The sequence below is a fragment of the Aspergillus oryzae genome, chromosome 4, assembly GCF_000184455.2.
Source record: "Aspergillus oryzae RIB40 DNA, chromosome 4".
In the NCBI taxonomy this organism is placed as follows: domain Eukaryota; kingdom Fungi; phylum Ascomycota; class Eurotiomycetes; order Eurotiales; family Aspergillaceae; genus Aspergillus; species Aspergillus oryzae.
Window position 1 is genome coordinate 3,277,582 of NC_036438.1, and position 18,451 is coordinate 3,296,032.

The window sequence follows — 18,451 nt, forward strand, 5'->3', positions numbered from 1 at the left end:
GAGGGAGAAAGGCTCCGAGGCAGCAACTGGAGAGATCCCATGTCCTTCGAGACCAATTTCCTTCATTGTAGTGACCCTTTTCGGCGGTTGAAAATTAAGATGCTTCTTTGGATCAAAAACTTCTTTTTTATTTTCCCACGCTAGCGCTGTCTATCATGGAACTGGGGCAACTTGTTTGTTGGTCGAGTGGCTTTCTTTGTGGCTAGGTCAACCACTCGGGGTGGTGGTGGTGTCAGTGCCTTGATGGTAACAACAGTATTCTCTGCTGGCAATACTTATATATATGCCGCAAACCAGGCGCTGCATGGTATGGCGGTTGAAGGTCGAGCACCGCGAATCTTCTCCAAGACTGGTCACGAGGTGTTCCGATTTATAACTTTAATGTGATCATGGCATTTGCCTTTCTTTTCATTATTGCAGCTGTCTGGTAACGCGATGCAAGTCTTAGAATGGCTCATTAGCCTAACGACTGCCAACATCCTTATCGAGTATATCATTATTACGACTACCTACATCTGCTTTTATAACGCCTGCAAGGCACAGAACTTCGATCGATCCAAGCTCCCCTATACGGGACTGTTCCAGCCTTATTGTGGGTATATCGCACTTGCATGGATGGTAGTGATGGCGCTTTGCTTTGGCTACCGGGGCTTTACACCCTGGAATACTGCGAACTTTATCCTAAGCTATACTATGCTCTTGTTGGCACCTGTCACACTCATTGGGTGAAAGGTTTACAAAGGAACCAGGTGATTACGACCCCATGAGGTAGATCTGAAGTGGGAGGCCGATCTTATCGCAGCATATGAGGCTGTTGAGACGGAGCAGCCTATCGGGTTTTGAAGAGAAATGGTCCGGATTTTGGATGTACCGAGGTTGTGGAGCCGGAAAAGAAAAAGCATTCCGGGCTAATTCATTCAATGGTGCTGATATGAATGTGACCATATATAACTATCTGTTGGTGCACAGAGAACAAATTATGTTACCACTAGGAACAAATGCTCCCATGATTATGACATTGAACATAAAAAACTAAACAGAACATAGAGTAAATACATGAACGAGTGTTCTTCTTTGACCAATGGGTGTATTGCTACATAGATGTATCTCGACCATTAGCCGCCACGCGGGACCACGATGTGACCGAATTTCCGTTCACTCCAGGAAACCCAATGTTCCACAGTCTTTAAGATGTTGTCCAGTTCATCTTCACCAATCTCAAATAATGTAGTATGGTTGTTGCCACACTGACATTTCTTATCATATTTGAACTTTTGCAGGGTTGTATGAATCAGGAGTTCTACTTGGCCGCAATTCAGAATTTGTCTGTAGGTGTCCGATTCTGACTCTGGCCGCGGATAGAAAGTGATTAATCGGAGCCTACCGTGGGTAGAGCTGTTGAGACGAGCCTTCAAGTGCCTGTAGACATCGGTGGTACTACCGATCCTAATGATCCTATTTTTCGAGCTTCTCCTTGGCTCAAGATGAACATCACATATGTAGACCACCCCAATTCTACTATCAGGCCGCTGCGCCATTATTATGGATAGCTCGAAATCTAGAGATCGGTCAAGTCCAAGGGGAACGGCGGTGGTGAGCGGCTCTTGAAGTGCCTCATGTGGAACTGTACCAATGTTATTCATATATCCAAGGCCAATGAAATAATCGCCATAGGAGGCAAGTGCTTACACGAGTGAAACTGCTGCCAATTGAGCGGCACGCGTGGCCGTAATTGAATGATTTCCGGATAGGTGGAGTTCTGTGATGGGAGGGGACCACTGGCAGTGGCTTCAGTAGTATCCGGTGTGGATGGAGAGGCCACTGTTTCAGTGGCGCAATTGCTTTCTGTCCTGTCGTCCTGTCTTCCAGCGTCCTCTTCATCATGCACGTCTGTAAGAGGCATGTCGGAATGCAGGCTATCCGTATCCGGTGAACGAGGTAGCCCACCACTCAGAGCCCTTGTAGGGATAACCAGAAGAAGATCTTTCGCGAATGCAGCAGCGACCGCACTGGCGTAATCTTGCCATTGATCATTCTTGTGTGTATCAGAGTAGTCTGAAATCCCACGAATGACAAGACAGGCAAACTGATCCATCAAACCAGCTGCTTCCATCTCGAAACAAAGCACATTATGCTCCCGGGCAATTCTATCCCGAGTCAATCCGTGGCGCATCACCTGGTTCGCCGATGCAATATTTCCGAAGAATACGCTGGGATTGTTGTTTCGGCGAAGAGGTCGCCGCACAGCGCGTCTGCGATCGCATCCCCCTTCGCAAGGTTGAAGAGGCTTGGCATGATCGTAGTCGGCTTTGAACAAGGTATCAGACAATGTGCTAGGATAGGAAAAGGCAGCAGCACGATGGGGATAGCGAGATCTGGCCGCTGAAAGATGCCTTAGGAAGTCTGGCCGCCCTAGAAGTTCGTAGCTGGACCTCAAATAGCTCAGTGTCGAAAGGAGGACGCTTGGTGGCCGATTGAGAGTTCCAGTGCGATGAAACACACCGTCTGCCAGAGTCTTTCCAAAGTCATACTGGACAACTCCTCCGTGTTGACCCGTTGGAGCACTCACGACGACATCACCCAAGCGGATATCGTTTTGGTCGTTGGGAGCACCGCCGCCGATGCCCACCATCAGATAAAACTGGAGGTGAGGGAAGCTATGTAACAGATCGTTCGCTACAAGGGCAGCAGGTGCGTTGCCTGTCACTCCCATTGGCATACAAGCGATCACGACATTATGGTTTCCTATTTTTCCGAAGACATATGTGTTATTATCCCGGTAAGAAGCTGGCAACAACCTTTCGTGCTGCTCGTCTAACATGGCTATCGCCACGGTGAGCTCTTTTGGCAGTGCACATATCCAACCTATCCTGTAATCCCGATGGGCTAGCCTCTTCCGTTGGGAATCCATTATGTGATGGGTGTTGTTGCGAGGCGAGGTTTCCTTGTCGGAGCCAGAGCCACACGCCGTGGGTGACAAGGCTGACTACGGATAAATTCTGACCGTGAGGCTGGGAGATTTCCAGCCCCGCTTTCGTTATCGTGATCATCGTCCTTCTGCGACGTCTTAGCTCTCACTTGACCCAGTGAAATGGTGGTCAAAGACATAAGGCGACTGTGTAAGTGTGCAGTGGATAATGCAAGGCCTGTCTTTTCTTTTCTTCACTTTTTTTGTCTTTCAGCCTGGCTTGCCCATACAAGATACCGCAGCAGCTTCCGAAGTGCCGAGGTCAACTTGTTCGATTAGTAAGCCTGGCTCTTTATTTAACTAACTAGCGCTTCATTTATCCATGCAAACCACATATATCTAGTTTTACCAGGTATATATAGGGGTCTGTTTAGACTCTTGACTGAGGATTAACTCGTTTGCAGACCCACCTCGAACCCGTCTGGAGTATAGACTGCGGCGAGACCCACCCTAATAACAAAATGCGAGGAGAACAGTGGAGGTCGATCTATATGGGTTTCAAGCTTTGTCTGTGCAACAGATCCGGGCACACTAGAAGGCAGTTGAGTCCTTAGGTATTGCTATCCTTGCAGCCGCGCCAGCAGAGAAAGGATAGTCCACTACCACATTGGCACCATTCTGAGCCAACTTGATGGTAGTTGTAGCTCCTATATCACGACTTGAGCCGGTAACTACACACGTCGCATCAGCCATAGTGCCCTGTCCTGAACACCAATTGAGAAACAAAGGTATGCTGATTGCGACTTCCCCGATCAAATCTGCCTTTCCGGCAGGCATAAAGTTCGAAATCGACTCCAAATTCTAATCTTCCATAGAAATACTTGGATTTGGCATATAGCAAAAAGGAATATATCAACCGGTTGCAAGCAGACTATTCACAGATGTACATACAATGTTTGACGGCATGTAAACCGTTCGGCTGTCCAGCACGCTTGCTTGATGTGTATGGTACATCCTTGCTAACATCAGTGGTCTGCGTCCTGGGTAGATGCAGCCTGGTGAACCTTCGGCCTTCAGGCTCGAACTAAGCCGAACAGAGACTGGTGATGGCAATCAACCACTGACCGGACACAAAAATAAAATCAACCTTTAGGGTAGCCGACGTGGTAGTCTGTCCGAGTGACTATATTCCACTGTCCCAGTGTATATATGCTGATTGGCCATACTTCATGCCACCACACCAGTAGGGCACCCATCAGAAGGCTGCTCATCGGACGTCTGGCTACATTTGATATCCTATGGAAGCACGACCTGCAGAGCTTGTTGGACATATGTCAATCAGTAGTAGAGAATTTATGAAATCTGTTGACAAGAGCGTACTCCCCGTCATCTGTGGATTGAAATCTCGGCTTAAAAGAAAAAGAAAGAAAAGAAAAGAGCAAATGGCATTATCCAGCGCTACGAAACTCCTGAGAATAGTAAGTTAGTATCTACAGTCCCTATGATTTTATCTGTTCGTTCATATTTAATGCATCTTTCTACCTCTTCTGCATATGGTGATTAAATCGGTATTTATCTCGATTAGCATTGAAGTAAAAATACATCTTCATGGTTATTGTTCACTCGGACGTGTATTAGCTGGGGGTTCTATATTGTATAGCCAATACTCCCGCAAAGCGCATAGTAGCATGTTAAGCATCAATAATGCATAACATTGGCCTACGTGGTACGCCTAAGTCATCGAAGAAATTGTCCTGGCCCGCATAATTTGGCGCATCTTTATCGAAACTTTTCGCCTTTATTGATTCAACATAAAAAGAACGATAACTGTGAACTGACAAGGCTGAATGGTGAGCAGCACCACAAACGTCATTGGGACAAATCAGGCAACCAGTCAAGTAAGAATCGATAAATTATCGGGCAACGGAACGGGATGTTACCGGCAATGTCAAAGCTTAGTGTGACTCCTTCAGAGTGGGGCGAGGTATTATAAACAGTGTAACCCGAAAATATAGAGTTTCGGAGAATTGTACCTGTTTTAGAGCAAGTTATGTTCCCAACTCAGTCGTAGTGCTGTCCTTTTTGTACCAAAGTTCTTAGGGCTTATTCAAAGACAGAAAGTACATTCGATAGTAAAACAGGTATTAAAGAATATTTTACTGCATTATGGTTGGTATGAGAATTGTTCAAATTTATAGGCAATCTAACATTATGTTTTATCTAATTACAAGCTTTAATGCCTGGCCAGTATATACTAGTTCTTTGATTTCTCGCACAGCCAGTTGGTACCCTGTCATATGCCTACAGAATTCCAAAATCAAAGCTTACACTTCGCCTAAAGACGATGAAGAGTCCGCTACCTACAGCCTTGTCTAAGGGGGCTTGCAGAATCACAACGAATCGCTTTAGTATGGGATAGTTTGTAACTTTGGACAGTTCCATTTGGAATTCCGAGCCTTTTGATTTTGAAACAATGAATCCAATCATATGGTCAGGGCAGGGTACGGTTTGATGCATGGTCACGATTAGAACTCCGTGCTCGTGCTATAAATGGCCCCCACCTGGGACTGACTAAGTGTGGGTCAGACGGAGGCCAATCGGACTCTCGTCTTCGCATGGCTAACGGAATCAGGCTTAGTAACCCCCTAGGCCAAGCTTTTGCAACTTACCGACCCGCCTTTCTTAGAGAGGACTAGCCTCGAATGGATTACCTGAAATGGCAACGATGAGCGTTGCTTGTTTGCCCCGTGGCGGCGGCTGAGGTCTAGAGATCGACAAATTAGCATCGGGCTCATCGTCAGTCCGAACTGGTTGCCAAAACAGGAAATGCGATTCAGGCAAACAGACCTCGTATCTGACATCCCAATGGAGCCACGGATGTACTTGCGAAGAATTACTGAATATGAATGCGAAGGCAAACACCTCAATTAAAGTATTCCTTAGCCATCTTCTGAAATATATAAAGTGTTGTCTTCCTGCCTCGAGTTCTTAGCTATTGTCTTATCGAGTGATATCAATATCAAAGCATTCTTATTCAAGTCAAAGATCCTACATCCTCTGTGAAAACACTTCATCGCAATGCGTCTCAGGTCCTCGCTCTGTATTGGGGCGCTGTTCACCCTCGCCGTATATCGCTCCCTTGAATACTTTCTTGGCTTATCAGTCACTGACGCAAAGAACAGACAGCAAGTAGATCAATTCCCAACGTCACCATCACCAATTCCACGACGTCCACCTATCAATTGAGTAGTGACTCTGAGTTTGCCTTCGTCCTGGAGACATTTCTTTCTTTCGCCAATGGCGGCGGTGCTGCTACGGGTGAGATCCTTCGCGCAGCCTCCCAAATCAAGCCAGGCGACATGGAAAGCTTCTATCGAGAGTTCAAGTACCTGGCAGACCAAATTGCTGACCAGGCCATGTCGGTTAATACCACGAGGTTTCCCGTCTCGGCTCGTGAAGCGCACCTCCGTGCGTCATCATACTATCGCGCAGCCGACTTCTTCCTGCACGGAAATGCCTCCGATCCCCGCATTCAAACATTGTGGGATTCCGTGCTGGACCATTATGACACCGCCATGAAGCTGCTACCTGACCCACCGGAGCAGGTGGAGCTCGACGGAACAGAGTACAAGATTCCTATATATTTCCATCCCCCCCCGAAGTCATCACACGCCAACGCGACGAGCGGGCAACGCAAACGACTTCCCACGATCTTGATCGGGTCTGGGTACGATGGAGCCCAGCAAGATACCTACCATCAACTGGGCAAAGAGATCCTCGCACGCGGCTGGAATTTTGTCACCTACGAGGGGCCCGGACAGCCTACAGTACGTCGCCAGTCAAACATTGGCTTCATCCCCGACTGGTGGAGTGTGGTCACTCCCGTCGTTGACTGGTTAAGAACCCGTGACGACGTGGACACTGACCGAATCGCGTTGGGAGGCATCTCGTTCGGTGGTCAGTTGGCGCCTTTGGCAGCCACCCGTGAGCACCGTCTTGCTGCTGTCCTGGCAATTGATGGAATGCTTGATCTTCACGAGACAGTCCTGCAGCAGTTCCCGGCCTCGATACAAAAACTCTATCAAAGTGGGAACAAGACGGCCTTCGATGCGATAGTCTGGGAAGCATACAAGGAAACCACTGACACGAGTCAGATTTGGGGTATTGATCAGGGATTATGGTCTTTTAAGACTAGCAGCCCTTTCGAATGGATGACTAAAATGAAAAAAATGGCTATCGACCAGACGATGCTGGATAACATCACTTGTCCGGTGTTTGTTGCATCGGGTCAAGACGACCATATCGCGCCTGGTCAGCCGGAGAGGATGGCACGTTTGCTTGGTGATAAGGCTTATTATCATCTTTTCAAGAATAATGTTGGTGCGGGAGAGCATTGTACTATTGGTGCTGAGCCCCAGCTGGCGATGGCTACTATGGACTGGTTGGATGAGATCTTTGAGAACCCGACTTCGCGTTCTTGATCACTACAATCTTTGGATACGTTGCTGTGGGGTCTGGTTGCTCGGTGAGGATGGGAGTTTAATTTGGGTTTTTTTTTTTCTTTTGACTATGATTGTTTGATACATGTAGAGCTGAATTGTTATCGTTGTCCCTCGATGCAACCTTTGTATAGTTGCAAATTTTTGAAGTTGATATTAAATAGACATCGCGTATCCATGCTCTTCCTTCATTATCCGTTAATACTATCTCCCCACAGCCTGCATAATCCCAGCCTCATAACCTATTCGAAGTAGGCCAGGTTCGCAGCACCACGCTGGTTCTCGTGCACATGGACGGAAGAGGAAATTAATCCCAACGGCCATAACAGCTTCAGGGCGTGTCCCCATGCTGGAATATTTGGAGCCTGTCTGTCAGCAATGGCCGCTTTTACCGGCAAAAGTAGCGCGAGAGACACTAGGGTACGGTCTGCTAGGTGTTTTAAACGCTCGATGCTGGACTCACGTAGGTATAGGAGCGTAGTGTGCTTCTTCGGCGACCTATTAGCTTTCAGTGTCTGGGAAAGTAATTCTACAGTTCCTTGATAAACTTGAAAGAGACATGCACCGAGATAGTTGGCGGCATGTTGTTTCATCAACCATTCGTGACTTTGTCCTGTCGCTAGGTCATCTGATGGACCTGGTTGTGACTGTAAGGCCGGGCCTTGAGTGACTACTGTATCTATCGAAGATTCCAGGGTTTTGCAATCGATAATTATGTCGTCAATGCTCTCGAGCATCTTATCATATGAGCCTTGGTCGATCAGATCGCAGATCGTGCCGTAAATTCGTGAGGCCAGGTCACCGTACAGAAATGCTGGCAGAAAGAGCAGGTTCCTCGCCATGGAGATGACTGCATTGACTGCAACCGAGAGACTGCTTCCGGTGGCGGCATCTGGCCTGTTCGTATCGTTTGTATTTGCTATACCATAGAACGTTAGAACCAACCCGGAGGGGGGCTTCATTCAGCCTATCAAAGAACATACAACGGTCTGGTACGCTAGCTGGAAAAGCTGGCAACCTGTTCTAGTCTGGAATTGGTTCTGGCCTCGCAATCGCAATAGTCCGATCAATGCTTCACCATGCGTCCTCCAGCCCCGAGGTTCTTGGCCCCGTGCGCCGACTATGAGCTATGTAAAGATGTCTTAGCTTTGTAAACACGGTGTGAACAACAGAACTAGCCTACCTCATACAAGCACAGCAGCCACACTGCCGCCAGCGTAGTGTCTTGGCTTTGCTTCTCAACGTCTGAAACGTCATTTGATAGAGATTGCAAAGCTCTGACATACAGCTTTCGATGGCCGAATTCAATACTATCGGAACGTGACCGGTTGGCAAAGTAGGCAGACGCAATAGCATCGCACACCTTATACAGCGTAGACTCAGTACCAGCGCGTTCAAGTAGTTGCGGCAGAAAGTCGAGCGAGCCGTACACACGAGCGCCATGTAAGGTTACTATTGTGAATTGGCCGAGAAGAAAAGGCTTGGCATGTGCCTCCCAATGTTCAGTCGGCGCATATACGAATGCTAACTGTGGTTGTCTCGTTACAGCTTTTTGGAAATATTGATCATGCTTTCGCTCAGAGCATTGAGTCACCTACCGATCGCAATTCTGCCTCTTTTGACGCGGGTAGGATTCAGGGGTTAGGATCCGCAAGTTGAACCCCAGCTTACTGAAGTCTCTACAGCCCGGACACTCATGGCCGAACTTCTTACAGCGCAAGCAGCCGGGGCGGCCGAGGTCACAGTTGCTGTGTATTAGTGATCGATATTGCCATGGTCAGGTGGGAACTCACCTTCACCCGGCGACGGCGGCAGGTGTGGCAGGCCTTGCTCGGGAATCCAGTATTGACCATATTGACGAGGAAGGCTAGTCTGCATCTCGTGGGCAAGGTAAGCGGAAGGAAAGGGTGTCCTCAATGTAGGGGAAGTCTAGATGTAATCATGCTAAGACTGCGCCACACTATAACCCGTGATATTCTGCAGTCTGCAGAATTGCGTCTGACATGTCATAAGAGGTCCGACTGACTTGCGTACTCATCCGGAGCTTCTTGTTGAAAGTGCAGGTACACTGGGACAAATGGCCTTGTTAAGCTACCAGTCCATTCACGAGAGTCTACTAGATACCCTCCCATATCTTGCTCAGTTCCACAGCTGGCTAGACCTTAATGCAGGTGATCTGTATAAAGTAATAGTTCTCTCCCATCTAGCTCCGCATTGCAAGGTACACCAGTCGAGGAGGACCTTGTAAATCCGCCCGAGTCAGCCAGTAACAAATAAGCCTTGCAAAGGGCAATATCCACACAAATATGAACGGGCCGTATAGACACTATATGGATAGCAGCTCAGAGGTTTCTTTGTTATTGGACAGGGCATCTTCTAGGATTACATTTACCCAACAACACCGTCATTCGGCAATCTGTTCACGATACGTGGCGCAAGTATCGCTGGGGTTGCTGTCGTCTGTCTGCCTTTGCGAGAGAGCCTGTTTTAGGGATGGGTTCGCCCAGGGCAAAGCCAAGAGTCATAAGTGACAACAGGAGCTGGATCTTCATTTTGTGATTGTTGATAGCTAGTTTGATAGAGGTGGAAATCATAACATAGACATGGTTACTCGAAGATAGCATGCCATTGTGCTGGCTTTTATATATTATTGGTCCGCCGTCAGAAAGGAATAAAAATAAAAACCAAAACGAAGGCTTGTAGTCTTTATTCGCGACGGCGGTGACAATTACTTCTTCTAACAGTGGCTCCCCGAAGGCCCGAGCCCATGTGGACACGCCCATGAACAGCCGCGCCGAATGTGAAACGGAAGGAATTTTCTTGGTATATAAAGCTATTTCTTAGTACAGACTAGCACATACGACCATAGGGTGTGGAGAACAGGGCTTCCCGTCCGCTCAGCCGTACTTAAGCCACACGCCGGGAGGTTAGTAGTTGGGTGGGTGACCACCAGCGAATCCCTCCTGTTGTATGTTTTTGATTTTTAATCTCTCTGTATTCTCTTTTCGAGCGGTAGATATAAACCTACCTACCTAGCTAGATGCTTTGCAATGATGCTTTTGGTCTCGGGTCTGCAGTCTTTCTGGTTGTACGTATGCTTTTTGGCCCAGGCCTGTATAAAACTTACGGAATCGCGCAATTCTGACTTCGGAGTCCAGGGATAGATGTCATACCTCTCTGAATATCTACTTGGACCAAATGTGCCATTTCTAATTAGAACAGGCAAAGAGATTTCATCCCTGGCCCCCGTACAATGTCGACTTTCGTCTGGCCACGGGGATAACCAATAGATGAACTTTAATGAATGGTTTCACTAGATGACACCTGAACTACGAACTACCTGTCGTGGAGCAGCTGAAGTAGGACCTCTGCTCATTTGACTTTTACCGGGGTTAACTCACCTGGTCTCACTACCAACTCGGACACGTCACGATAATTCTTATTCGTCAGGATCTTGAACCCAGTGCCTGAACGTGAGGGTGACTCCACTCCAGGCTAGCCTGTCAAGCATGCCTGACATATATATAGTCCCGAGGGACTCGCTTGAGGACGTTGCACTCCTAAGAAGAACAAATAGCTCTCCCGTCTCACCTAAGAGCAATGTCTATCGAGGTCAAGTGAGTCCATTCCACTCCCTTCCATACGAGCATACTACCCGTGAAGGTGAAGAATACTCAAATAATCTGTACCTAGATCTCTAAATGGCCAATGGGTCGGCGTCTACACGTTCGACAATGGCAATGGAGCTACCAACGGCGAGTCTGAGTTCTTTCTCTCATTTGATAGCGATCCCAACGACCGCACCCTGGCCCGCATCAATGGACAAGGGTTTGATGATGCTGGCTCATTCACGATCGTGGGAACTCTTGACTCAAAGAACTTGATAAATTTACGGAAGAACTACAGTAGCCATGGATGGACGTACTCTGGGAAATTGGATCGAGCACTGAGTGTGCTCCATGGCTCGTGGGGGGATATTCGCAATGGACCTATGGGGTTCTTTGCCTTTCAGCAGGTGGGCGATGAGGATGTCGTATCCGCGGGGTAAGCTGCCAACACATCTGCTTCGATTGACAGTGGTGTGTGCTAACGGATGGTGATAGGGAGAGAACCTGGCGCATCAATGGTCGATGGAAAGGAACATACAGCGCAGCCAGGGAAGACACCCGTTGGCCGTGTGAGTTCGAGTTGACCGCATCTCCCGGGAAAAAGGAAGAACAGATGGCGATTGTAGGGAAGGGAGTGGACAACGCGGGTGCGTATTGGATCAAGGGGATGGTGTTATCTGCCCACCAGGTGATTTTTGTCAAACAGTATGCGGGACACTCGTGGATCTACCGAGGCGAGCTAGATGAAGATGGCAGCGTGATGGAAGGGGACTGGGAAGGGAAAGGAGATCAGGGAACGTTCACTTTCACGCATTGAATTGGAGGATGCTTGTTACTACGGACTGCTGTGTCTCATTTAGTCTGTACATCTTTCCAGATATGAAATGGAGAATGAATGGAGCTCAGAATCCCAGATCTGTCAAGGCAAATACACCACTTCCCCCTACGGCGTTTTGAGGGGGCAGGGAAACGTCGTTCCACTGCGACCCTGCGATCTTGTCGGTCAGATCTTTCTCATCTAATGAAACTTCATATCCTCCCTCTTCCTCCTCATCTGCAGCGGCTGTGCCTGTGTCCGGCTCAGTTCTGAGTTGGATTGTAGCCATCCGGGACTGAACCTCTCGGGTAGATGTCGGACGCTGAATACCCTGTTTCCAATCGAAGAAATGGTCGGGGTCCCAGATTCGCTTGATTCGCTGTAGCTCCTGACGGTTGTTTCCGTAGTAGACCTTCTCGTGAGCTTCAGTGGTGAGAGTGCGATCAGGAAAATTGATGAACGCAGCCCGTCCCATCATCGAGTAGGGCTGCAGCTTCTGTTTGAACAGTCCAAGGAAACCCCACATGTCACGCTCCAGCCATTTATCCTCCCACTGTAACATGATGTAAACGTGGTAGGTGCAATCACGCCAGCGAAAGGCCGTTGCGGAGCGCTTTTTCCTACTGGCCTCGCCGCCAGAATGAATCCAGGTCACCTGTAGCAGCCCCTGTTCCCCATTGAATAGTTTGCGGAAAGCCTGCATCTCCTTACGGATGGCCTCAGTAACGGCCTTCATCCGGCTTCGGTCGTTCTTGAAGACAAACGAGGAATAGATCTGGTAGGAACGGTTGGTGGGGAAGGACTTCACGGTTTCTTCGGACCACTGGCTCACGAGAGTCTCATGGAGGAAACGGGTGGATGGTTCCGCCATGGACCGTCGCTTTAATTGCTTTTTGAGCACTGGCTGTTGTACAAATGTGTTGATCACATTGTCGAATTCGTCCTTGCTACCATCGAAATAGGACAGCACTCGAACGCCCAGTTCACTGGAAGTCTGCTTTAAATCACACAGCCAGGAGCTATCCAGAGTCATCTGTTCCGGCCAGTCCGTGGTGTAGAAGCGAATCATTGTTTGCATAAAATCATCCATCTCGTCCACCTTGGGCATCCATGTGAAGCGTCCTGCGACCACTTCCCCTCCGCTGTTCTGCAACTCCTGAATCTTGAGCTTCAATTCGACCACCACTCCGTAATTGCCACCTCCGGCACCGCATAGCGCCCAGAAGAGCCTGCCCTTGTCTGATTTGGGGTCATCACCGTCTGTCACTGTTACTAATTTGCCATCCGCAGTGACGATAGTCGCCTCCTTAAGGGTGTCACACCCCATGCCGAAACTGCGGGTAAATGGACCAAGACCACCGCCTAAGGTGAAGCCACTCACACCCACAGTCGGACAGCGGCCACCGTTGATGATAGCGCCATTCATACGCTCATTGACTAGCTGTTTGTACGCGTGGCCCCATTGACAGCCACCCTGCAGGGTGACTATCATTGTCTTCCGATCGATCGTCACTTTCTTCATCCGGACCAGGTCCAACAAGATTCCGGTTTCGGCGCTGGAGAATCCAGCATACGAATGACCGCCATTCTTTATGGTAAGCGAGACATTCCGAGCCTTTGCTTGTGTGACAATGTACTGCACATCGCCATTGCCCCGAGGCTGGACAACACAATCTGGTCGAGTAAACCGGTACAGGAGATTGGCCGTCGCAACGGAACGCTCGTATTCCACCTCACCCACTCGAAACACCGGTACTTCATTCGTGAGAAAGTCTTGAATGATTGCTTCTGTCGCCATGGTTGTCAATCCTAGTTAAAGCAGAATTATTGATGATTCTCAAGGATGGAGTTGCTCTTCATCGCGAGATACCAGGGCGGGGCTTATAAGTTCGAGCCAGCCCCGAGCATGGGAGTTCAATAAGTGGTAATCTCATAATTGAGAGGGGGAAGCCACCCCTCTCGCCCTTCCCAGTAAGTCCGTAGATCACCTGTACGCTTTAGGAATGTTGCAGCAGAGGCACAAATCGCAGTCGTTCGCCGATGGGAGGGAGAAGCTGAACATTTGATTTGGACGAATCACGCGCATGAGATAGTCTGATTCGTCGGGCAATCAGAAAGTCCGATGCTGGCATTGCTAACTTTGTGACCCAAGCTAGACAATTGCATGGAGTACGACGACAGCTGGCATGAGTGGTTCAGCCAGCCTTCAAGTATGTGTGATCGGCGAGACGAGGCTGGCTGAAAAGCAGAGCGGGAAAGTCTCCGATACTTACGTTAACTGACACAATCTTCCCTTCCACAAACCTGTCCATTCATGCTGTAACTGCGAAGGAACGCGCATGATTTACATCAAGAATAATGTTGTTCAACAAGGTCCGTTTATCTTTGCGGAAAGAAAATGGGGAGAACGATGGCCCACCACGGGTAAAGCCGCTGGATCCTAGAGATGATCTGCAGTCCGGGAGTGACTTGTTCGAAGTGGGGTAAAAAAGCCAGCTCAGTTGTTTTGGATACCAATACGAGAGCGATTATCATGCTATGCCTGTTTGGAAACTATGTCACATCGATCTTCGGAATCTTCCACGACCTCAGAGACGCCGACAACGGTTTCATGGTTTTCAATGGAAGAGTCCAGACATAGGTCTCTAGCGGTGGTCGACTATACCAGTAGGATGTGCCAGATATCTTCAGGTCAGCTGTCCTAGGCATGTCAGCCATTCCAAGCAGAAAGCATGCAGACTCTCTGAAGCCAATGAATTGGCTGACTTGAGCAGGACAACTGTCGATGTGCCAAGCGCTGTTACTCGAAATTTATTAGCTGGTTGAACGCAATCCTCTGTCTTCCTGTCATCAAAGTTCATCAGATTGGCTGCTTTCAATATATAACCATTCTAGGGATTCGTATATACTTTTCGGGTTGATAAATGGGTGGTTCTATGCGGGACCTTGCCTCGGGAGATCCCACCTCCGAATTGATTCTTCTACTACCAGATTCAGACATGAAAGAGGTCCTTGATTCTGCCTTTAAGGTGTCATATGTGTCCTGGCAAAACACGAAGCAACGCGGATAAAAGTATTTTCTGGTATACCCATACCGGCTCTAGGAAGGGTTTCAAGAACCGGGGAGGTCTTACACGTTACTAATGTCGCTATCATAGCGAGAATGCCGATTGTCATGGAGGCGGCGTTAATATAGAACTCAAAATTTCTCAACTATTTATTCAAGGAAGCAAACTATACTCTACATACTAAAATGAATTTGATGGGGGATTGGCGATGGATAATACAATCAAATTATACGGAGGAAGATATGACCGATGAGGAGATTTACAATATCCCAATCGATTCAATAATGACAATTGAGATCAGGAACTGAACTCGCCGCCGACTCAAGGTTGATGTGGCTATTACAGAAATCTCGAAAGCAGGGACAGTGGGGAGATTGGGAACGCTTATCATGGAGAAGCTGAAGGTCAAATATCACGCAAATGTGCAAGAATCTACATAGTACAGCTATATGGAGGGGGCAGCGGCGAAGCACAAGACCCATACGATAGTACTGTCTCACACTTCATTCTAGCTGCAAGCAATCGGCTGTTCTAATAGACGCGTTTCAACAGCTGCTTTACAGCTCATTATATTTCTTGACTCAAACCAATGGATTCACAAATCTAATACGCCCAAAGCTTGCTATATTACACATAAGCAGTTTTATTTTATATATATATGTTTAAATTCTCGATATAAAAGATTCATGTAATATATTCCAGAAGGGTTGTTAATATATTGAAAGAGTGGGAGTCATATTGTTCTACTTTCATCGAGGGTATCATATCCACTATGGAATATCGCAACGGTGAAGAAGTAGCTTATGAAACGGCATCCCTGCCAAAAAAAAAAAAAAAAAAAAAAAAAAAAAAAAAAAAAAAAAAAAAAAAACTGAGAAAGAGAGTTAGTAGTGTCCCGGTTGATAGCCCAGAGAAATGGAGGGCTACATCAGTGGATTATCCTGTGTTGAATGTGTGGAATGTTTGCGTATTAGATACTCTTCATAAATCTGACTTCCGAGGTCCATGTTGTACAACAAAGGAATGGCTGATATCCCGTTACTGATTTGCACACCTCAGACTGCGTTGATAAAGCTTTGAATCCTAGTGCTAGTAATGCTAATATGAATTATCAATAAGTAACGAGATCAGAAGCGCAGTTACTCGTAGGTGCTGAACTAGAGTTTGTATGTACAAACAACGCGACTACATTTCCTAAATCGATGTATCTGTTTCCTTCTTCAATTATTCTATGAATATTAGAACATCACGGTAGATCCTGTCTGCCAGGCTGTATCATATCTTCGTCTTTCGGACATCTTAGTTGAAGACTATATATATTACTATTTAGTTGCGTAAGTCTGTGGATTACCCTCATATATAAGCATTGTTAATAATTACTTATTCAGTGGAAGTGGTGTACGATTGTCAGATCAACATCCTATATTCACAGATGTCCTATAATTATCGGTCTAGGGTATCCTTGGTTGAACGCCACGAAGCAGCTGACCTTTTCAGCCTCGTGGAATAGTGCATACTGGCGGGCTGGTTCCACATAATTTAACAAATGTTACACAGCCAACAAAGTAGTTTCTATTTTGATTATACACTAATCAAGAATAACTGTCTGAAACTGCGCATGGTCCGGTAACACTAAGGCATCTCACGTTGCGAAGCCCCCTGTCCGGTAGAGCAACCGGAGTTCCGTAGGAAATAGTTGCGGGCTCGGGATGCAACCTCGGATGAACACGGAATATTGCCAAAGAAGGGGACGAGAACAGCGGGGCACTCATTATTTGCTAAGGTGAGATTCTCACCTAGTTTACCTTGTTGGGATGCGGCACAGTGTAGGTACATATATAGGCTCCCAGCCAAGTGGGGTTATCCAATCTAACCGAGCTAAGGCCTTAGTTCCAATAACACGCTAAGCCTTCTTACCTCTGGAGCTGTAGCCTGTTGGTGTTAACATAGTATACTGTAAGCGCCAGGATGAGGGGCTCCCGTTACTAAAGCCTACTACCAGGATCGGGGTTTGTATTGACGTCGACCGATGTGCAAATTGTACATCTCGAAAGTTATTACGCTTCCACTACATTATTACGGGACCTCATTCCTCTATACAGAACTTAATAGGACTCTTGAGCCATGAGCGCATTGAGTGCCGATCCAAAGAACAAGCCATATCCACATCGAACACCATGTGAGGACTTAGCAACTAATGGCAAAATTACCCGGCATAGATTAATCACTGGATAAAGTAACGTAAACCAAATTTGTGCCAGTGGAAGTGTGACCCCCGGTTAGGGATATGCAGGCAGGTCACCAAAGCATATGGTGTTGTCTACTGGGGTTTCCTCCCCACTACACTCCACCGAGTAAAGGCCCAGCAGGAACCTTCACGCGTCTCGCTCTCAACCCGGGGCATTATCTCCTTGACAAACTCCTTCACCTTTTCATTCTTCATCTTGCGCGGCAGAATATCGGTGATTAACAGGTTGCATTCATGCAGAACAAGAGCAAGATGTGGAGGTGCTTCCTTGGCTTCGGACTTGACGTTTTCAAACCCAGCAGCTTCAAAACGAGACGAGAGGCTGGGGACATAAGTCGGGCTTAACCTGTCGTCCTGCCCTTGAAGTGCTTGAAAAAGTCCCTCCAAAGCATCGGACTGGTTGTCCGTGTTGGTTTTGAGAATACGCCACGAATTCATATCCACTTCCATCCATTGCAAGTAACCACCGGGTTCTAGGATTTCGCGCATTAGCTTCTTGTTCTTATTTTATCTCGGTGGGAATAACGAGAGAGAGTAGCGTACTGAGGAGCTTGAAGAGTCTAGCAAGAACAGATTCCACCTCCTCTTCCAGCAGGACCAAAGTAAAATGTCTTATATAGACTATATCATAGACACCGATCAAGTCCTCCGGAGGATCTGTTTTGACATTCCACACGCGAGTGTGGACATTGGAAGGAAGCCATTCAGCTGGTGGGGTGGCGTCAAATGAGATGTCAAGAGCGTCTAGTTGCACTGTCGTCGGTAACCGCCTAGCTAAGTCTGTGAGCCAGATACTAGCCCGAGCACAATGTCAACATGGAAATCTGCTCATTAAATGTTTTTCGGGGTTACAGAAAAGACTGACCCTGTTCCCGTCCCTACGTCTGCGACTTTCAAATTGGGATCCGCTGTAGGAATTTCCGGATCGGTGAGATATCCGAAGAGCTCCACGCAGAGGTAATGATGGAGGTTGATCCTGTGTAACCGGGCAGGGTGCATATATTGTCAGTCAAGGGCGATCAAATTGAAATTGAATGACGGTTGCTCCTGTCAACTCACCGATTGTTATCGAGGTAGTCTCGCGTAAGGACGTAGTCCGGTTTGTGCACCATCTCCAGGAAGTACAACTCAATGCTAAAGCTTCAAGGATTTTCTCTTGGGGATGATTTGTCGGTCTCTATCTCTTTCACTAACAGCATAATACAGAGCACCTGCGGGGTGATGTATAATTCTGGGATAAAGGGAAATGGGAGGGGTGTCTTGGGATCGAGCAAACAGCCTGGCCTCCTCACGTACCAGTGAG

The 18,451-nt window shown here is 47.6% G+C and overlaps 5 protein-coding genes across 5 annotated transcripts; 2 read left to right on the forward strand and 3 right to left on the reverse strand.

Moving 5' to 3' along the window:
• Positions 1-1,115: 1,115 nt before the first annotated feature.
• Positions 1,116-2,911, reverse strand: AO090102000461 (uncharacterized protein; the record flags this gene model as incomplete). The annotated part of the gene is made up of 3 exons (XM_023236806.1): positions 1,116-1,342; positions 1,385-1,624; positions 1,690-2,911. The coding sequence occupies 3 exons, from the start codon at positions 2,909-2,911 to the stop codon at positions 1,116-1,118; spliced, it is 1,689 nt and encodes a 562-aa protein (XP_023091831.1).
• Positions 2,912-5,986: 3,075 nt separating this feature from the next.
• AO090102000460 (alpha/beta hydrolase family protein) lies at positions 5,987-7,389 on the forward strand (the record flags this gene model as incomplete). The annotated part of the gene is made up of 2 exons (XM_001822580.1): positions 5,987-6,034; positions 6,091-7,389. 2 exons carry the CDS (start codon positions 5,987-5,989, stop codon positions 7,387-7,389), a joined length of 1,347 nt encoding a protein of 448 aa, XP_001822632.1.
• A 976-nt stretch (positions 7,390-8,365) lies between these two features.
• AO090102000459 (uncharacterized protein) lies at positions 8,366-9,285 on the reverse strand (the record flags this gene model as incomplete). The annotated part of the gene is given in 5 exon segments (XM_023236807.1): positions 8,366-8,374; positions 8,391-8,534; positions 8,591-9,001; positions 9,079-9,155; positions 9,201-9,285. 5 exon segments carry the CDS (start codon positions 9,283-9,285, stop codon positions 8,366-8,368), a joined length of 726 nt encoding a protein of 241 aa, XP_023091830.1.
• A 1,722-nt stretch (positions 9,286-11,007) lies between these two features.
• Positions 11,008-11,832, forward strand: AO090102000458 (uncharacterized protein; the record flags this gene model as incomplete). Its single annotated transcript, XM_001822578.3, has 3 exons — positions 11,008-11,024; positions 11,101-11,451; positions 11,511-11,832. 3 exons carry the CDS (start codon positions 11,008-11,010, stop codon positions 11,830-11,832), a joined length of 690 nt encoding a protein of 229 aa, XP_001822630.1.
• Positions 11,833-11,917: 85 nt separating this feature from the next.
• AO090102000457 (uncharacterized protein) lies at positions 11,918-13,630 on the reverse strand (the record flags this gene model as incomplete). The annotated part of the gene is made up of 1 exon (XM_001822577.1): positions 11,918-13,630. The coding sequence occupies one exon, from the start codon at positions 13,628-13,630 to the stop codon at positions 11,918-11,920; it is 1,713 nt and encodes a 570-aa protein (XP_001822629.1).
• Positions 13,631-18,451: the final 4,821 nt, after the last annotated feature.